Genomic DNA, 18862 nt, shown 5'->3' with positions numbered 1-18862 from the left:
CCTTTAGGCTGAGTTGGATAAGGTGGATGATCAGTTTCGCCAGATTTCACACTTTGCACATCAGGAGACTTGCGAGTGTCATCCTTCTTTAAAGGTTTCTGGCGTGGGTTATTTGGAGTACTTGTTTTCTGCTGACCGCCTTTGGCCAAGTTAGGTTTAAATGCTGCTGACATAGGTCTAAGGCCAGTGTTCAGCAACTCTGCTTCTTCAGTTAGCATGTTACAGAGTCTTTGAGTAGTCTTCTGGGCCAGTGGGAGTATACTGAACTTGTAAATAACTTCCTTCCATTCAGGACCAAGGGAAGTTATAATAGCCCCATTTACTTGATTGTCATCATAGCAGTATCCTCTTTCTTCTAAATCTTTATGCATAGTCAAGAGTTTAGATAAGTGTGGTGCAAGTTCACCCCCAGTTGGAAGTTTAGTGTTATTAAACTTGGCTATCAGTATGTAGTTGCCTTCATCTGATACTGGCCTAAACATGCCGTCTATTGACTCTAATATCTGAGCAGAAGTAATGTCACGTGTGTCATATCTTATTGACAATTGTGAGTCCATGTTCATAAGAATGAGTAGCTTGGCTTTTATGTCAGCTTCCCTTTCTTCTGCAGTCCAGCGCCTTACTGGGGGATTATGAGCGATCCCATCTATGTCATGAGCCAGTAGGTGCAAATTTAGTCTGTGAAGACACTTCCTATAATTGTGTCCATTAGGTAACAGCACAAACTCACCTTTCAGAGCAGAAGAGGTGATTGTTTGCCTCGTTGGTGCAGTCATCTGAACTGCTTGGAGCGGCTGGAGTTGAGCTCCAACCCCTCCTGGCAAACCTTGTGGCTGTCCCATCCGGGGAAGTTGCGCTTGCATCTGTGGAATAAGGACTGGAGGTCTCTGCGGTGAAACAGAAGTACCTGAAATAAATGGAACTGAGTCTTTCTGCATTTGTGCTGCCATATCAGCTTGGGAAAACCCCTGTTGAGTTTCAGGTAATGCCTTTTCCTTTTGGGCATTCCATCCACTAGTGGCCGCTGTTGCATAACTTGCTGCAGTGGGGGAATTCGCCCCCCTTCTGTGGCTTGTTTCAAAAGACAAAAGTTCCGGCTTTTTTACTCTGGGGAATGTACCTCCCCCTTGTTCGCTTGGAATTTCCTCTATGTTAGATAGAGCAGGGGGGAAGAAATGCGTGACCACTGGAGAATGGCTAATGTGCGCATGCCTATCTTCGGGTGGATAGGAGGAATGGATTCCTTCTCTATCTCCCTTTGGAGAATGAGTATACGTGGCATCTCTCAGGGAAATTGCCTCCATCTTTTCTGTGATTAGTTTAAGCTGGAGTTTCTTCAAAGATCTTAATTCAGTCCTGGCATCATCAGCCTTTTTTAGATAACTGAAATAGATTTCTTGCTGCTCACTATTTTTCGTAGTAGGTAAATTATCAAGGTGAAGACAGACTGATTCTAATGCGTGAATTTCCTTCTCATCCTTTTCAATGAGTTCCTCAATTTTCTGCAGATTTAGGGATGTACCTTTTATTCTAGCAGAAGTGAGAGAGCTCAAATCATCTAGATGTTTTCTTTTGGCTGACGCCTTTACATGCAAAACAGATGATTGAGATGGGAATAGAGTTAACGTTTCGTCCTCAACCTCTTAATCATCACTAGGGTTAATTGAAATACTGCCGGAGGGGCCCCCTTGGGCAGATTTACATTCTTCCTCCCGAATCCCAACATCATCAATCATGTAAGAGAGACTTACAGTTTGGTGGATGTCGTCAGCTTTAGAGGCTTCCTTCTCAGAATGCAAAGACATGATTGGATTCCTTTTACTATCCGTAGCACGAATAGTCTCTTTGAGCTCGGCAAGCTGCTGGCTTGAGAGAGAATCTATGTATGATTGCGTAAGAGGGTTGCGCTTTTTCTTAGCTGGCATCTGGAGAAATCGCTAGTGAGCTTACGGGGTGTAAGCGGGGTCTGTTTCTTCAATAATAACCGTCGCTCTGTCTACCATTTCGGGATTAGAAGAACCTTTACCTTTTCAAGGCGCTCAGCCTGTGAGGAGTGAGCCAGGACCTTCCGGAGGTGATGGTTATTGAAGTACAGACAGAGCATGTTCGAATGAACAAATTACTTTTTATTAGAAAAGTATAAAAATAAGAAATGTCTAAAGAGACACAAGATGGCACATCTCATAGCTAGAGAAGATGAACCGTAATGGAGATCTCTGAGGTTTAGAGACCGCCTTCTTCATCAAGAAGAGAGGATGTGAGCAAACAGGTTACATCACACAGGAGGAGCTACATTACTAGACAGAGTTAACTATCTAACTACTAGATGTTTCTCAATGTCTTTGGGGGCTGGCAATTTCCAGCGCGACAGAGGATTCCTTTTCCCCAAGTGCATTACTTTACATTTGGAGACATTAAACTGCAGTTTCCATTGCTTTGACCATTTATCTAGTAAAGCTAAATCATTTGCCATATTACAGACGCCTCCAGGAATATCAACCCTATTGCACACTTTAGAGTCATGGGCAAATAGGGAAGACATCTGGTGCTGATAGGAGGAAGCAGGCAAATTCCTTTGCACAGCTCCCAGTGAAGCTGGGAAGGGGAAGGAGGCAAATGCTGTGTATGTACTGCTCCTTGGGATAGGGATGGGCAGCAGTGCATTTATTGTGAACACAGGTGACGGTAGTGTGTGTGTGTGGTGTGTGTGTGTAGAATGGTGTGGTACACAATGGGAGGGTCGTTGAATTGTCTGTTCAGAGTTAAGTCTAGTTGCAGAGGCCATGGCAGGGTGAGAGGTTAAATTGAGAAGCCCCCTCCCACTGCTGCATGCCTGTTGTCCATGGTGGCTTGTCATTTTCACCACTACCACCACCACCACCACCATTGCTTCTGCACCTGCACTCCAGCCTCATGCTGAATGGGAAGTTTGGCTGCTCCCCCACTGTGCCCCTCCCCACCAGGTGTAATGTGAAGCGGCAACAGCACCAGGCACGCAGACAGCATTTGTCTTCTGCCACCAATTGCCAGGATCAATGGCAGCACCAGCACGAGCTACGTGCAGGTAGGGTTTTCCTGCCTTCCCCCCTGTGCTTCCATAAATTGTCCACAATCGCACACACACCCCTCGGAGCTCTCTCGGTCACCCTTTCCAGGCCTATCGTTGCTGCCTCTCACCTGATTGGCTGGGGGCTTTTTGTCCTGTGGAGTAAAACACCCGGGACAAATGGTGTCTTGATGAATGGGCCAAGCTGAAGGGCAAGGGGTGGAGGGCCAGAGAGAATCACCAGGGGAGAGCCAGCAGAGTAGAAAAGCTGGCTTTGAGTGGGCTGAGGTAGGGGGGTTGAGGTGCACTGGGTGTGGTCAAGGGTGAGAGCCTAAAGATGCCAATCCATTCTTAATGCACTGTATGATCACATCCCCATCAGTTCCGCTGAAATACTGTACATTGTACAATGGAGTTTCAAGAAATACTTGTAATTTTTCAAACTGATCTCTGTAGGCTTGCTGGAACACGGAAATTCCTGGCCTATGAGTGGTCTACTGCAGAAGAACTCGGTGAAAACCAGAGATTGAGAGAGTTAACATTGTTCTTCTCAAACTATAATGACAAAGCAAAGGAACTATTGTGCGATGGGCTCAAAAATCCAGGGTGTACAGTAAAGAAACTAAAGTAAGAAATGCATAAATCTCTCTGTTTGATCTACACAACCATTGTTTGAATGTTATTTTTCTGGAAATATATCCAGGGTGAGGCAGTTCATTTTTTTTACTCAATCACTGTCCCTTCAAGTCCTATAAAAATACATTCTATGCTTGTTTTTCAAGAAATAATTTTAATTTTTCATATTCTTCTTTGGAGGCTTCATGGAGATATCCTGACCGAATCTTGCAGCAGGTATCTTGCGGATGTATTCAAGAAAAACCAGAGATTGAGAGAGTTGGAGCTGTGCGACCCAGGCATTTATAGTGGGAAAAGCCTAGAACTATTATGTCGTGGGCTGAATGATCCAGAATGTAAAATAAATAAACTTAAGTAAGTAATGCATTTTATGCAAATTATTAAATGCCAGAATTATAGCCAATAAGATATCAGAATTCCTCCTCCTTCTTGACTCCTCAGTCTTTGATATTATCTTTGTGAAACATGGCTCAATGCATCCTACTCAGACTGCATTATTACAACAAGGAACTATCTTGTCTCTCATTATGACCGTGAATCCCGCAGAGGATGCGGGGTAGCTATATGCTACAAAAAATCTCTAAACCTAAAAAACATCACAGTTGCACACAGAAACTATTGTCTGTGATCTTTCCCTAAATACCACAATTCGCTTCGTACTATGCTACAGAGCACCGGACTATGACATCGCACATGCAAACAAATTATTAGGACTACTAACGTGGGCAACCAATTGCCCATATCCCATCATCTTCCTTGGAGACCTCAATCTACCACACATCAACTGGACATTAAATGAATGTAGCATGGAACCTATCCACTCTACTATATATAACACCGTCACCAATCTGGGACTTGACCAACTAATAACTAACAATACTAGAGTAGATAACTGTCTAGATCTCATCTTCTGCAACACCAAAAGCACAATATATGGCTTACAAATAATAGTACCTTTCTCCAACAGTGACCACAGCATGATAAACTTCAGTCTCAACCTAAGCCACACCAAGATCCACCCAAATAATGCGATGCAGAAATTTAATTTCAAAAAAGCGAACTATGAACTCATTGATACCCATCTCTCAACATTAAACTGGCAAACTTTATTCGCAAACTGCAACTCTATGGATGACCTCTACAACACATTCTTGCTTCAGATGAAAATAATAATCAGACTTTATGTACCATTAACATCTACCTTAATCAAGAAAAATAACCTCCCCATCTCAATGAGAAAATTACAAACTAAACTTTCTGACATTAATACCCTCGAAAATGTCCAGAGATTGCAAACATTATAGCTTAAATATTTTTACAAGGTTTTAATTTAATGCCATTAGATAATTCAACAGTTTTCTTTATAATTTTGAAATGCATATGTTCCATATGTCTATGGAGCAAATGCATCCATCCATCATGAGGTCTTTTGTTATTGAAAACTGAGTTAGCATTGATTACTGGATTGTCATGAATCAGAAAGAGACAATTTTCTAACCTTGCAGTAACCCTTCTTCCTTGCTTTTCAATTATACATTGATCATTCTCAAAGGTTACAACAAACCCTGCATTTACCAATATTCTAACAGACAGCAAATTAAATACCAGTTTAGGTATATTTAACATTGGTAAATTTTCATTCAGCCATGAACAATTGCAGTGCCTTTGCCAACTGCTTTCATTTTCCATCCATTGGCTAATGCTACATGTTGGTCACTTTTTGTTATTTTGACTTTTTTTTTCTCTATCATTAATTATGCATTGTGTTGCTCCACTACCAACTACTCATATATTATGGTTTACATTTTTAGATGAATCTAGCATAGTTAAACTAACATTTTACATGTTCTCTGTAAGTTGCTAACATTCAGTTTTATACCCTTTTTCCATTACCTATGTGTGTGCAGAGCAACCCTTGAGTTATCAAGGACCTGCACACAGAAATGGGACATTGCAGTAGATATGAGTAAGTATCTAGTCACACACATATATACGTTAAAGTGAATATAGTGTTTATAAAGCATATGCACCAAGACAAATTTTTTGTGTGTCCAATCACACTTGGCCAATAAAGAATTTTATTACTATAAGAAATAGTACAGTCTAAATAAACAGTCCGGGTCATACACGTTCAATTCAGTCAAAGTACAATAATATTATTATCAGTTTGTCTTTTTCATATACTGTATTTTTGGTGTATAAGACGCACCTAGATTTTAGAGTAGGAAAACAAGGGAAAAAAGTATTCTAAACCAAATGGTGTAATATTCTATTGTTTAATACAATACTAATGTAGCAGAATACTTTTTACAACTATGTATACTTTTTAAAACCATGTATACTTTTTAAAACTACGTACACTTTTTACACACTTCAAACTTGAGAGCCTCATGATATGTGGACTTCAAATCCCAGAATTCCTCCACCAGTCAAGCTAGTGACTCAGAAATGGGAATTGAGGTCCACAAGCCTTAAACTTGCCAGGTTTGAAGACCCTTGCCAGGTTTGAAGACCCAACCCCTAATGCAAACAAACAAACAAAACAAAGGAGGACAATTGATTTTGTTAGTTGTTCCTTTAGTCAAAGAAATGACTAGTGATAGAATCATTTACAATTACAGTTCCCTGCTGAGGTTGCCTTAATATTACTACTAACATGAGGTTTTCAAAGACCCCTCTCTTGACTACTACAATTTTCACAATTGAAGTGCATGGAAATATATGGTGATGATGATGATAAACCTGAAATATTCCTTAAAAGGAGTGTTTCTAGACTAGGAATTTCCAACCTTGGCAACTTTTAAGACTTGTGGACTACAACTCCCAGAGTTTCTCAGCCACCTTTGTGGGCCGAGGAACTCTGGGATTTGAAGTCCACAAGTCATAATGTGGCCAACATTGGAGACCGCTGGACCAAATGATGACCTACAGTACAGAGTCCCTTCCAACTCTTTGTGTGTGTGTGTGTGTGTGTGTGTGTCTGCGCTCTCGCGCCCCACTCTGCGTATATGTGCACACGCAGAAGTGTAAAAACAAAACCTTATTTTCAAGAGAAACTTTTTTATTCTGTTTTGTACTTCTTCCTTTGTTTCTCTCTCTCTCTCTCAGAGGTCAGTCATGAGGTGCCAAAAATAAAACTGGTGTAAAAACTTACATTGCTTTAAGGGTCACCTAAACAGCTGTCCCCCCCCAAAGCTTTTTTGGCTTCAGGTTATTATTGACAGTATCCAATGCTCTCCACAGCCCACCACCCTGACACCTTTTGAGACTCCCTCTTTCTCAATTATCCCTTTCCCTCAGAGATAAAAAGTTCCCGTACCGTGCATCACATCCCCAGCATATAAAATTGTCTGAGTGGCTTCTCCTCCCCACGGGGGCCGAGCAGGAAACTTGGTTGCTAGGGCTGCGAAGTCACTAAAGGAAAGGGCAGTCCCCCAGGACCTGCCAGACATCTCCCCTTGGCCGAAGAGCCCTCCCAGCAGGCTGAAAAGTGGGTTGGGCAAATGGCTCTACCCCACACGAGCAGCAAAGTGGCGGTGACGGCGGCAATTGCTGAGGCAACTTTTCCCCTCGGAGCATGCTCGAACCTGCCCGCCCCTGCCTCAACCGAGTCGGATGAGCATTCTCCTTCTTATCTGCACGGCCCAAGTGCTGTGGGGAGGGTCTTGGAGGGCCTGCTGCATCAGAGGAGAAGGGACTTCTGCCCCCAGCCACACCTGCTGCCGCTGCTCTCTCATTACAGAAAAAACTCAGGGCTTTGCTGCCCGGCTCAGCTGAGGCAGGGGCAGCCAGGTTCAAGGGAGCTCAGAGCGAAGCTGCCTCAGCCAAACCAGGTGAACGGCTGTGGCAGGGGCTGGTCAGGTGCCGCCTCTCACCGGCTGAGGCAGCTTCCCGCCAAGCTCCCTTCACTTACTGCAACACCCTCCAAAAGGCTCCCCCGAACGTGGGAGATTGGAGTGGGGGCCGATGGAGCCGAGCTCCCTCCCACCGCACAATCAGGGCCGGCTGAGGCAGCTTCGTGCTGAGAGAGGCGGCACCGGACTGTCTCCTGCCACAGCCACTTGCCTGAGCCAAACCCACCACCGAACAACATGGTGCCAGTGAAGATGACGGCTCTGCCCCTTCAGGGCCTGTTCACCCAGACTCGACAGCAGTGGTTCCTTGCATGGAAGTCACCGGAGTCACCTGAGTGATTGCCGCCACCACTGCAGCCCGTCCCGCCTCAGCAACGTTCAATGTATAAGACGCACCCAATTTTTAAAGCACTTTTTTTAGGTAAAAAGGTGTCTTATACACCAAAAAATATGGTACATGCAACAAAGATGTTAAAGCTTTCAAAGATATCGGAATATCAGAGAGAATAACAGAGCATAACGCGGAGATCACTGTCAAGTCATAGAGTCAATCAGAATGAAACAACAGGGGGAGAAAGCCATGATCTCTAGCTCCCTCTTATGGTCATGTGCATCACTACAGCCAATCAGAACATAGCATATATTTTAAAGCTGTGTTATATCAATCCATACAATCATACATTGTTGGCTTGTTTTCCCTTACCAACACCAGTACTAGGCATGCAGTCTGCATTTGCCTGCTTCCACCAACTGCAAAGATCAATTTCAGGCAGTGTTTACTTCTTTTTTATTATTTCTTCTCCACCCATACAAACATACAAAGTCATATAACTTCAATCTTCAATCTTCAGTACAATACAATATAATATAATCTCCAAATTCTTAATTAAAATTCTTAATTTATGTCTGGTTTTTTTCAGTATACATTATTTATCTCATTTTGTCAACTGGATTTCAAAGATTGTTTTCTGTTCTTAATTCAAATTCAAAACGCTATTGTCAGGCCTCCTGCCAGAATAACAGTGATAGGGAATGGGAGGAGTGAGAGAGAGAGAGAGAGAGAGAGACGTTGGAACTACAGCACATTCTTTGTGCAGAGCTATAGTTCAACTGAACAAGGGAAGCTAGCATTCCCTTCCCCGGATTAGTACATGTGATGCACTTGTGGGGGTGGGAATGAACTTTAACCTAAAAATAAATCACAGACGTTGTTGTGTTCGTGCGTGGGCCAGCTGTTGCCCCCACATATGTGAGAGATGCGTCACAGAGTGATTGTGAAAGCCTGGCTGACAGCCAGGAAAACATGGCAGACAGCCCAGAGGATGAGGCCGATGGTTCAGAGGAGTTGGCAGACAGACCACAGGACCTGGCAGACAGTCCAGGGGATTTAGCTGGCAGCCCATCGGATAGCCTCTCTTCTTTGGATTCAGATGCTGAACAGATAATTGACAGGCATAGCCGGAGAGCAATGCAATGGAGGGCTCAATTAAGGGATTATCACCGGTGATTATGGTGTCACCTGTGTTTGGGTGTGGTCCACAGAATGAGGGCTGGGTGTGGTTCCCATCATGAGGGCTACAGTTACAAAAGGGAACAGAGGCAGAGGCAAACTGTGGATGTTTATCTGTGTGGTTTTTGTGGCTTTGTGGTTCCTGCTTTGAAGCCTCTGCTCTGTGCCTTTGGATTTCCACCCAGCATTGTCAGGCAAGTGGGAGTTGAATACTCTGAGACTTGGTGCTGCTCTCGTGCCTCGAAAATTCAGAGAACTCCTGGAACGTTTCTGCTACGTGAATTTTGTATTTGTTTGCTTTTTCCTGAACTTTGTATCTAGCTGACTTTTCGTCTTGAACTGTGTTTTACTCCTGAAAATAAGGACAATTTTCTTTAGCCGTTTCTTTTATGTACAAGTTTGCTGATTCGCAATGCACGTGTGTGTCTGACCTTCTTTCCTGGACCGTTAATTATCGCCTGAGCCCCGTCAGGCAAAACAGAAGTGAAATTCAGTGCTGATATTACCACGGCAGAATCCAGACATGGCTCTAATAATAAATGGAACTTTCTGTGTTTACATAGAAGTGGAATTGAATTTATTTTTCCAGATGCTGGCTGGTTCACTGACAGCTATTAGCTATCAAAATTTCTATTGGGAAGAATTTCAGCTATTAAAATGTCTATACTTCCCAAAGGGACTGCAATACTAGACCTAATTTTAACAAACAGGGAAGAATTGATAGAGGGAATAGAAGGAGAAGGGACGCTAGGTGAGAGTGACCATATCATCCTAAAATTCAACATTTTGCAATCCCTAACTCCAACACCCAACTCAAGGTATCGGGTCGGTGGGGATTGGGCTCCGTCCCTGTTGCTCCTTTTTTTCCTGATTGGGGGATCGCAATTGTGGTTGGAGAGGACTCAGAGGGTTAGATCCAGAGGAGAGGGTAGTCTGAACCCGAGGGACAAAACACCATTGTCCCGGAGGGAGAGAACAACCCTGCAGCCCCAAACAAGGAAGAACCGCACTCCGGCTGGGGCACAGCCATAGCAGCTAGCTCTCACGGAGGAGGGAGTATTGACAAGAATAGAAATCATTGAAATAAGGATCATCAGAAAAGGAAAGAAGAAAGAAAGACTGCACTGAATAAGGTATAATCTTTTGGGGGTTTTTTTCTCTTAACAACAAGGAAAATAAAAGAAAAGATCTAGAAAATAAAAGGCGAACAAGAAAAGTTTTTTCCTCTTTAAGTAATATCCATGCGCATAACCTAAAGCTACGACCAGATCTATATACATTATTTTTATTTACCTCTATTTATCTATCATTTTCTACAAATTACTGAACTTTAAGAAAAAGTATACTTGAAATACCTTACATCCCTGGAAGAATACAAATTCATTTGGCAATAGGGGATGAAAGGAGAATTTAACAATTTTTTAAAAAGTTTTTATTTACAATAATACAATAAATACATTTAGACATGTTGAATACAACAACAACAAAAATGGATATTATATCTTCAATCATATGTATAATAATAATATTAAAGACAAAAGAAAACAAACATACAAAAAAAACCCCAACAAAAACAAACAATCAAAACAAAGGCGGGCAAGTGTATGGCAGTTCTGTATTAAAACTATGAACCAACAATATTCTTGATAGCTCATTACATTATATCAAATATTTTAAATTATAGATAAGTAAAAGAAAGTGTTTGACACCTGGTATATATCTGTTTCGATCTATAAGATTCTTAATATTTGTTAGGCAAATTGTTCTTTTTTTTCTAACCAGCGATAGAAAGGATCCCAGCAGTTATTGAATAGAGATTCATCATTATTTCTTATTTCCAGGGTTAATTTAGTCATTTCTGCACAGTATTTAATTGTTTCTAATATTAAGTCTTCTTGGGGTTTTTCCACCATTGAGCAAATACTAGTCTAGCTGCTGTAGTAATATGGATAATTAGGTAAACTTGATTTTTAGAAATATTCTCTTTTAGGATACCTAAAAGAAAGCGTTCTGGTGTTATGTCTACTTTGGAGTTTAAGATTTCGTCCAGCCAAGTTCCTATTTTTTTCCAATAAGCTTGTGCTTTTTCACATTGCCACCATAGGTGGAAGTAAGTGCCTTGTTCTTTTTGACATTTCCAGCAAGTAGATGATAAATTTTTATTTATCTTGGTCAGTTTTATAGGGGTAGTATGCCATCTATAAAATATTTTAATCATATTTTCCTTATATGGAATGGCTAAAGTCAATTTAAAATTCCTGCTCCATATAAGTTCCCATTCTTCTGCTTTAATTTCTCTTTTAAGGTCAAAATTCCATTTTTTAATGTTAGTTTTTGTTTTAGAACTGTCAAATTCTTTTTATTTATTTATTTATTTATTTATTTATTTATTTATTTATTTATTTATTTATTTATTTATTTATTTATTTATTTATTTATTTATTCTTTGTCCAATATACAATACATATGAAAGAGAATAGACATTAAGTAATGTATATAAAGATAGAAAGTAAGAAAGAAGAGAAGTAGAAGGAAAGGAGAAAAAATATATGATATATGAGATAAGGAAAGACAATTGGACAGGGGACGATAGGCACATCAATGCACTTATGTATGCCCCTTACTGGCCTCTTAGGAACCTGGAGAGGTCAATCGTGGAGAGTCTTAGGGAGAAATGTTGGGGGCTGGGGGCTGACACCACGGAGTCCGGCAATGAGTTCCACGCTTCGACAACTCGATTGTTAAAGTCATATTTTTTACAGTCAAGTTTGGAGCGGTAAATATTAAGTTTGAATCTGTTGCATGCTCTTGTGTTGTTGCTGTTGAAGCTGAAGTAGTCATTGACCGGAAGGACGCTGCAGCATATGATCTTGTGGGCAATACTTAAATCGTGTTTTAGGCGCCGCAGTTCTAAGCTTTCAAGATCCAGGATAGTTAGTCTATTTTCGTAAGGTATTCTGTTTCGAGTGGAGGAGTGAAGGGTTCTTCTGGTGAAATACCTTTGGACGTTTTCGAGAGTGTTGATGTCTGAGATGTGGTGTGGGTTCCAGACAGATGAGCTGTATTCGAGAATGGGTCTGGCATAGGTTTTGTAGGCTCTAGTCAGTAGTGAGAGATTGCCAGAGCAGAAGCTACGTAGGATCAGGTTAACAACTCTGGAAGCCTTTTTGGCGATATTGTTGCAGTGGGCTTTAGCACTTAGGTCATTTGATATTAGTATTCCAAGATCTTTTACTGAGTGCGGGTTGGCTGGGAGAATTTGTTTATTCAGTTCATAAATGTGGTTTGGATTCTTTTTGCCGATGTGGAGGGTAGAGCATTTGTTGGTTGATATTTGAAGTTTCCAGTTGTTAGACCAATCTGAGACAAAGTTGAGGTCTTTTTGGAGAGTGAGTGTGTTGTCAGTGGTGTTGAAAAGTTTCACATCATCGGCAAGAAGCACACAGTTGCTTGCGATATTATCACAGAGGTCATTGATGTATAGGATGAAAAGAGTAGGACCTAGTACGCTGCCTTGGAGAATGTCGCTTTTGACAGGGACGGGGGTGGAAATGGCGCTTCCAATTTTGACGACTTGTTGCCTGTTTGACAGGAAAGCAGTAATCCAGTTGTGGAGGAGACCTGAGATGCCATAGGATTTGAGTTTTAGGAGAAGTTTGTCGTGAACCACTGAGTCAAAGGCTTTGCAGAAGTCGATATAAATTGCATCGATGGATTTTCCTTGATCAAGGTGGGTAGTCCAGATATTTTTGCAGTGAAGTAGTTGAAGGTTGCAGGATATTTTCTTTCTGAATCCAAATTGTTTTTTTGATAGTAGGTTATTAGATTCTAAGTAAAGGGTGATTGATCTATTTATAATTGATTCCATGATTTTACAAGGGACGCAGCATAGTGATATTGGTCTGTAGTTATCAACTAGTGATGGGTCTCCTTTTTTGAAAATGGGGATGACTACTGCTTTTGACCACAACTTGGGGAGAGTGCTGGTCCTGAAGGATTTTTGGAAGATAATGCTTAGGGGTTCAGCTATGGTAGAAGAAAGTTTTCTTAGGAAGTATGCACAAAGACTGTCTGGTCCGACAGATAGGGAAGGTTTGAGATCACGGATTGCTTTTTCAATGTGGTCTATAGTGAAGATGATTTGGGTTAGGTTTTTTAATGAGTTTGGAGTGTGATTTGCGAAGAGGGGGGATGAGCCGTTACTGTTAACAAAAACGGAGCCAAAAAAGGAGTTGAAGAGGTTAGCTTTGGATGGGTCATCGTGGTATTCTTTGTTGTTGGGACCTACGAGAGGTGGAATAGGTCTGGAGTCGTTAAGTTTGTTGTTGACGAAGTTGTAGAAGGCACGGTTAGATTTGGTGCGTAGGAGGTTTTCCTCTTGTTCCCTGTGAAAGTTGAGACATTCTACTTTTATTTGTTGGCATATGCTTCTGTAGCGGCTTTTGAAGTTGGTTACTGGACCTTTTTTGTTTCTACGCCAGAGGGATCTTTTTTTGGTTTGTAGTTTTCTTTATCGAGACAGGTACGTTATTTTTTTTGTATTCTTCTGGGAGAGGTGATTGGAACATGCAGATCTAGGAGCTTCCGGTTTCGCTGAGGATCGCAGCGGAGTCTCTTGGCAGGGCTCTGCCTCGAGACCCCTTCAACCCTCCCAGAGGTCGCCCCAGCGCGATCGGATCGAGTCCGGATGGCTCGATCCTAGAAAAGGGGATTCCCCTCTGCCCGGGGAGCCATCGCCGAGGCTCCGGGACAGAGGGTTCATCCTGCAGCTCTGGTGCAGGGAGCACCGGTCCTCCTCCAAGAGGACACGGCCATTGCGATCCCACCTAACCAGTGGGAAGCAAGAAACATCAAGAGAGTAAAAAGCAGAGAAACTGAACAACTCTAATTGAAAAAGGAATATTGCCAAAGAAGCTACAATTAAGGTAAAAAATTTCTATGTTCCATGGTAAACAAGAAGTTTGAAAAACAAGAAAATTGAATCGGAGTTTAAACGAAGGCGAAAGAGAAAGTTGTTAAAACAACATTGTATCCAGGCGCGAATTAACAGCCGGAACTTATTCTAACCACTTTCACTTGTTTTGAACTGTTAAATTTTTGCAAACAAGGAGATCCAGAAGATTTTAAAATGAGACATTAAAGGATTTATTATTTACAAAATGATATTATTTGGTTGAAAAAACTTTTTTTTCTTTTCTGAAGCATTTGGTTACGGAATATTGTAAAATGAAGTCCGGGCTGGGATTTTTCTAGCGGAAGGACCAGGACTGCTCACTATCTACTTACAAACTTTGAATAAATATATATAAAGAAAAAAAAAACTCTTTTCCTACATTTGAGAACTTCAAAATTTGGATTATTTAATCAACGTTTCTTGGATTATTTTGTTGGAGTATTTCCATTGGATTTCGTTTGGATTAATAGCGGTTTTGGATTAACAGCATTCTCGTTGGATTTATAGCGGAGAGATTTTTTCCTGGGCTGTGAGAGACGGACCGACTTCATTTTAACTTCGTGAAATTAAACTGCATTTGCTTGGAAAAAGTTTTATAAATTTTTTAAAGACTATACCTTTCTTCAAATAACGGAATACCTTTGCAGTACTCATTAAGGTGTTTCTGACAACAAATTAGATCTTCAATCAATTGTTTTTCTTTTTGCGTTTTCCCTATGATAATTTTAATTCTTGAATTTTAATTCTATGTTATATTACAATTAATCTTGGTTCTGTTTATGCATTGCTAAATTTTCTTTTGGTCTTTGGTCTCCTGTCCCTCCTAATTGAATAATAGTCTTTAACTCTGATTGCCCCCTTTCTTCACATGTTTTTATCCTCCTTCCTACTTTGCTGACTCTTCCTTCGTATCTTTGCTGCTGTGTTAAACTAACCTTTCCTCCTTCTTCCCCTTTTCTCCTTTACATCTTCTTGATATAAACTTTGACTAGAGTAACAAGAATTAATAAGTTGAGCATTAATTAGATATATTTTATACTTTAAGTGTATTTGAAATTTAGCCTTTTATTTGAATTAGAATTTTTATTGTTATTAATTAATTGCTATCAATTTAGTATAATTGTTATTGAGGGTTTGGAATTTATAGAATCTGTTTACATATTGCTAACATAAAATAACACTAAATTTAAATTTGAAAATGTCAAGTACTTCCACCCATACTAAAACAATCAAGAAGCAAACAACTGTTATTTCTTCCCCGCAAAGTTCACCACATCCATCCCCTGCACAGCAGACTTTATCTGCAACTATGTTCACCAAGGAAAAGGACAGGGAGAAACAACCATCTCTGGCTTCAATCCAAGAGACATTAACAACATTAAATGACTTTATGTTAAAATCACAACAAGATGCAACACAACAGAGAGATGAAATTAAAGCAGAGATGGCGGAAATGAAAGTCGACACAGGTGAAATGAAAGACCAGATGAAGGAGATCAAGCAAGCCTTGCAAGATAATGAAGTACGAATGAAGGCAGTGGAAGAAAAGGCGGAAAAGGTGGAGAAAAGAATTGGTCACTTGGAGGACAAAGCTGCTTCACGTTACAGAGGGTATGATGAATCAATCACACATCTGGAAATGCAACGTGCGTCATATGGACTTCGATTTCAAAACGTAATAGAAGAAAAAGATGAAAATTTAAAGGCCATTATGGCTGACATTATTGGGAAAATCCTCCAGATGGACCCAGATGACATAAAAAAAGAAATCGATGAAGTCTTCAGAATTTCTAACAGCTATATTCGCCGTTTTAATCTTCCACGAGAGATTCGCATCAAATTTGTAAGAAAAAGCATGAGAGATGATATATTGCATTGGTCAAGAGCAGGACAATTACAACACCAAGGTAAAGAAATAAAAATATTAAAACAAATTCCGAGACGTGTTCGAGAGACTAGAAGAGACTATCATTTCTTGACCAAACTTCTGATTAAAGAAAATATAACCTTTCGTTGGCTTATTCCACAAGGTCTATCATTGACATGGAAATCAACGAGATATAAGTTGGAGAATCTAGACCAAGCAAGAGATTTCTATGAAAACAGTGGAATATGCGAAATGGAACAGATAACAAAAGAACTGGAAGCAATGCAGGCCGAAGCCATGGGGGCATTTGCTCAAGTGGAGGAGCAGGACCAAGGGGCCAGAAGAAAGCAACCTCAATGCGAAACCAAGAAATACAACAAATGACCACATTGAGAGACTTAAAAATCTTTTCAGTAAATGTCAATGGACTTAATGAACCAAAAAAAAGAAAACAAATGTTTTCCAAAATTAAGAATCAAAAAGCTCAAATTGTGATACTCCAAGAAGTACATATAAAAAAGAGTAATCGGAATTTATTGTTAAATAATAAAATTGGAAAGATGTATGCTGCATTAGCAGACCAAAGGAAAAGAGGAGTGGCAATGTATGTTGAGAGTTCTATAAATTCCAAACAACTATATAGTGATGATGAAGGTAGAATTTTGATTGTCCAGATTGATATTGAACCCAAATCGCTTGCTATTGTTTCTATATATGCCCCAAATGATGACCAAATTGCATTTTATGAAAAATTACATCAAAAAATTTTAGAATTAAATTTGGAAAATATGTTAATTATTGGAGATTTTAATGCCATAACAAATAGACAATTAGACCATTCGGGGGTGAAGAAAAGTTGTAAAAAGAAAAAAAAGAATTTATTGCCCTCAACTTTTCAAAAAATGAAAGCAGAATTGCTATTGAATGATATATGGAGGGAAAGACATCCTCATAGAAGGCAATATACTTTTTACTCAAACCCCCACAAAATTTGGACTAGAATAGATATGGTGTGGGCCCCCAAAACAACAGCAGAGTATATACAAGAAGTAGAAATAGATGTTAATACTTGGGCAGACCATAATCCAGTTATAGTCTATATGAGAAATATTAAAAAACATCGTAATTGGCAAATGAATAGAAATATTTTGAAAGAGAAAGAATATAAAGAATGGATTGAAAAGGAATTAAAAATATTTTTTGAAATCAATAAAAATACAGACACCACCCCTCAGAACTTGTGGGATGCAACTAAAGCATACATAAGAGGATTAACAATATCCTATACTGCAAAATATAATAAAGAAAGAAAAAGAAAATATGAACAATTAATAAATGAATTAAAACAACTAGAGTTTCTATCACAACAAAATGTGAAAAATAAAGACTTGGGGAAAAAAATAAATTTAACCAAACACAAAATTAGATTACAAGAACAAAATCAGATACTGGAAAAAATAAAGAAAGCTAAGCAACAATATTTTGAACATGCCAATAAATCAGGTAGATGGTTAGCATATAAACTGAGAAAACAGAGACAATCTAAATTAATTAGACAATTAGAAGATAAAGATGGAATAATAAAATATGACCCAGAGGGAAAAGCAAATATAGTTCAATTTTTTTTAAAGAATTGTACAAAGATGATAATATTGAAGAAGAAGTCGTATTTAAATACCTAGAGAGTGCAGAGTTACCACAAATAACAGAAGAGCAACAAGAAAAGATGGAGAGTCCAATAACAATGGAAGAACTCCTTATAGTTATTAAAAAGCAGAAAAACAACAAAGCCACGGGACCGGACGCCATTCCAGCAGAGTGGTATAAAATAGAAAATGAAGTATTAAGAAATAATATGCTCCAAATTTTTAATGAATGTAGAGTAGATGGTAAAATTCCTAAATCATGGTCGGAATCCTTGATAACTTTAATTCACAAACCAGATACACCAAAAGAAAAAATTAAAAACTATAGACCAATATCTTTATTGAATGTAGACTATAAAATTTTTACAGCAATATATGCAGATAGACTGAAAAATGTGATAAATAGCAAAATTCATTCAGACCAAAATGGTTTCCTTCCAGGTAGACAAATTAAAAATAATCTTAGAACAATTATTAATGTATTAGAGTATTATGAGCAACATTCAGATAAAACATTATCTTTAATGTTCCTAGACGCTCAAAAAGCTTTTGATAACGTGAATTGGACATTTATAAAGATGCAATTAAATAAAATGAGATTCGGCCCCAAATTTGTTAATTTAATAGACGCTATTTACTCAGAACAAACGACAAAAATTATATTAAACAATGAACAATTAGAAGCGTTTAAAATAAATAAAGGAGTGCGGCAAGGATGTCCCATATCACCTCTTCTTTTCATTATGACTTTAGAAGCACTCTTAATAAAAATAAGATCAGACCCAAAGATAAAAGGTTTAACAGTTAGAAAAGAGATATACAAAGTCCAGGCCTTCGCAGATGACTTGACTTTTATAATGGAAGATCCGTTAGTCACAGCACCAAGATTAATCCAAACAATAGAACAATATGGTAAGGTGGCAGGTTTGAAAATAAATAAAAATAAAACAAAAATTATAACTAAAAACATGAGTAAAATACAAGAAAGTAATTTAGAAAGTATTACTGGAATGCAAATAGTTAAAAAAGTAAAATATTTGGGAATATGGCTAACAGCCAAAACAATAACATTAAAAAATGATAATTATATAAAATTAATTAATGAAATTAAAAAGGATCTAGAAATATGGAACAATTTAAAAATATCATTCTTGGGAAGAATTGCCACGATCAAGATGAATATTTTACCTAAGGTATTATTTTTATTTCAAGTGATCCCAATTAATCCAGGGGCCAATTTTTTTAAAGACTTAACAAATGTGGTTAAAAAATTTTTATGGCAAGGGAAAAAGGCAAGAATTAAGATAAATATGTTAGAAGACATAAAAGAGAGGGGGGGGGTTTGCGCT

At 39.1% G+C, this 18862-nt stretch overlaps 1 protein-coding gene across 1 annotated transcript in view; it reads left to right on the top strand.

The window, feature by feature from the left end:
• The window catches only part of LOC139162802 (NACHT, LRR and PYD domains-containing protein 12-like), a 111825-nt gene that overhangs the window by 64322 nt on the left and 28641 nt on the right, over positions 1 to 18862 (top strand). The window contains 2 exon segments of the mRNA XM_070743605.1: positions 3503 to 3673; positions 3863 to 4036. Of these exon segments, the coding sequence (XP_070599706.1) occupies positions 3503 to 3673; positions 3863 to 4036 (345 nt within the window).

This window comes from Erythrolamprus reginae, chromosome 1, assembly GCF_031021105.1.
Source record: "Erythrolamprus reginae isolate rEryReg1 chromosome 1, rEryReg1.hap1, whole genome shotgun sequence".
Classification (NCBI taxonomy): Eukaryota; Metazoa; Chordata; class Lepidosauria; order Squamata; family Dipsadidae; genus Erythrolamprus; species Erythrolamprus reginae.
The sequence above is the reverse complement of the archived record's forward strand: the minus strand, read 5'-3'. Positions and strand labels throughout refer to the sequence as shown.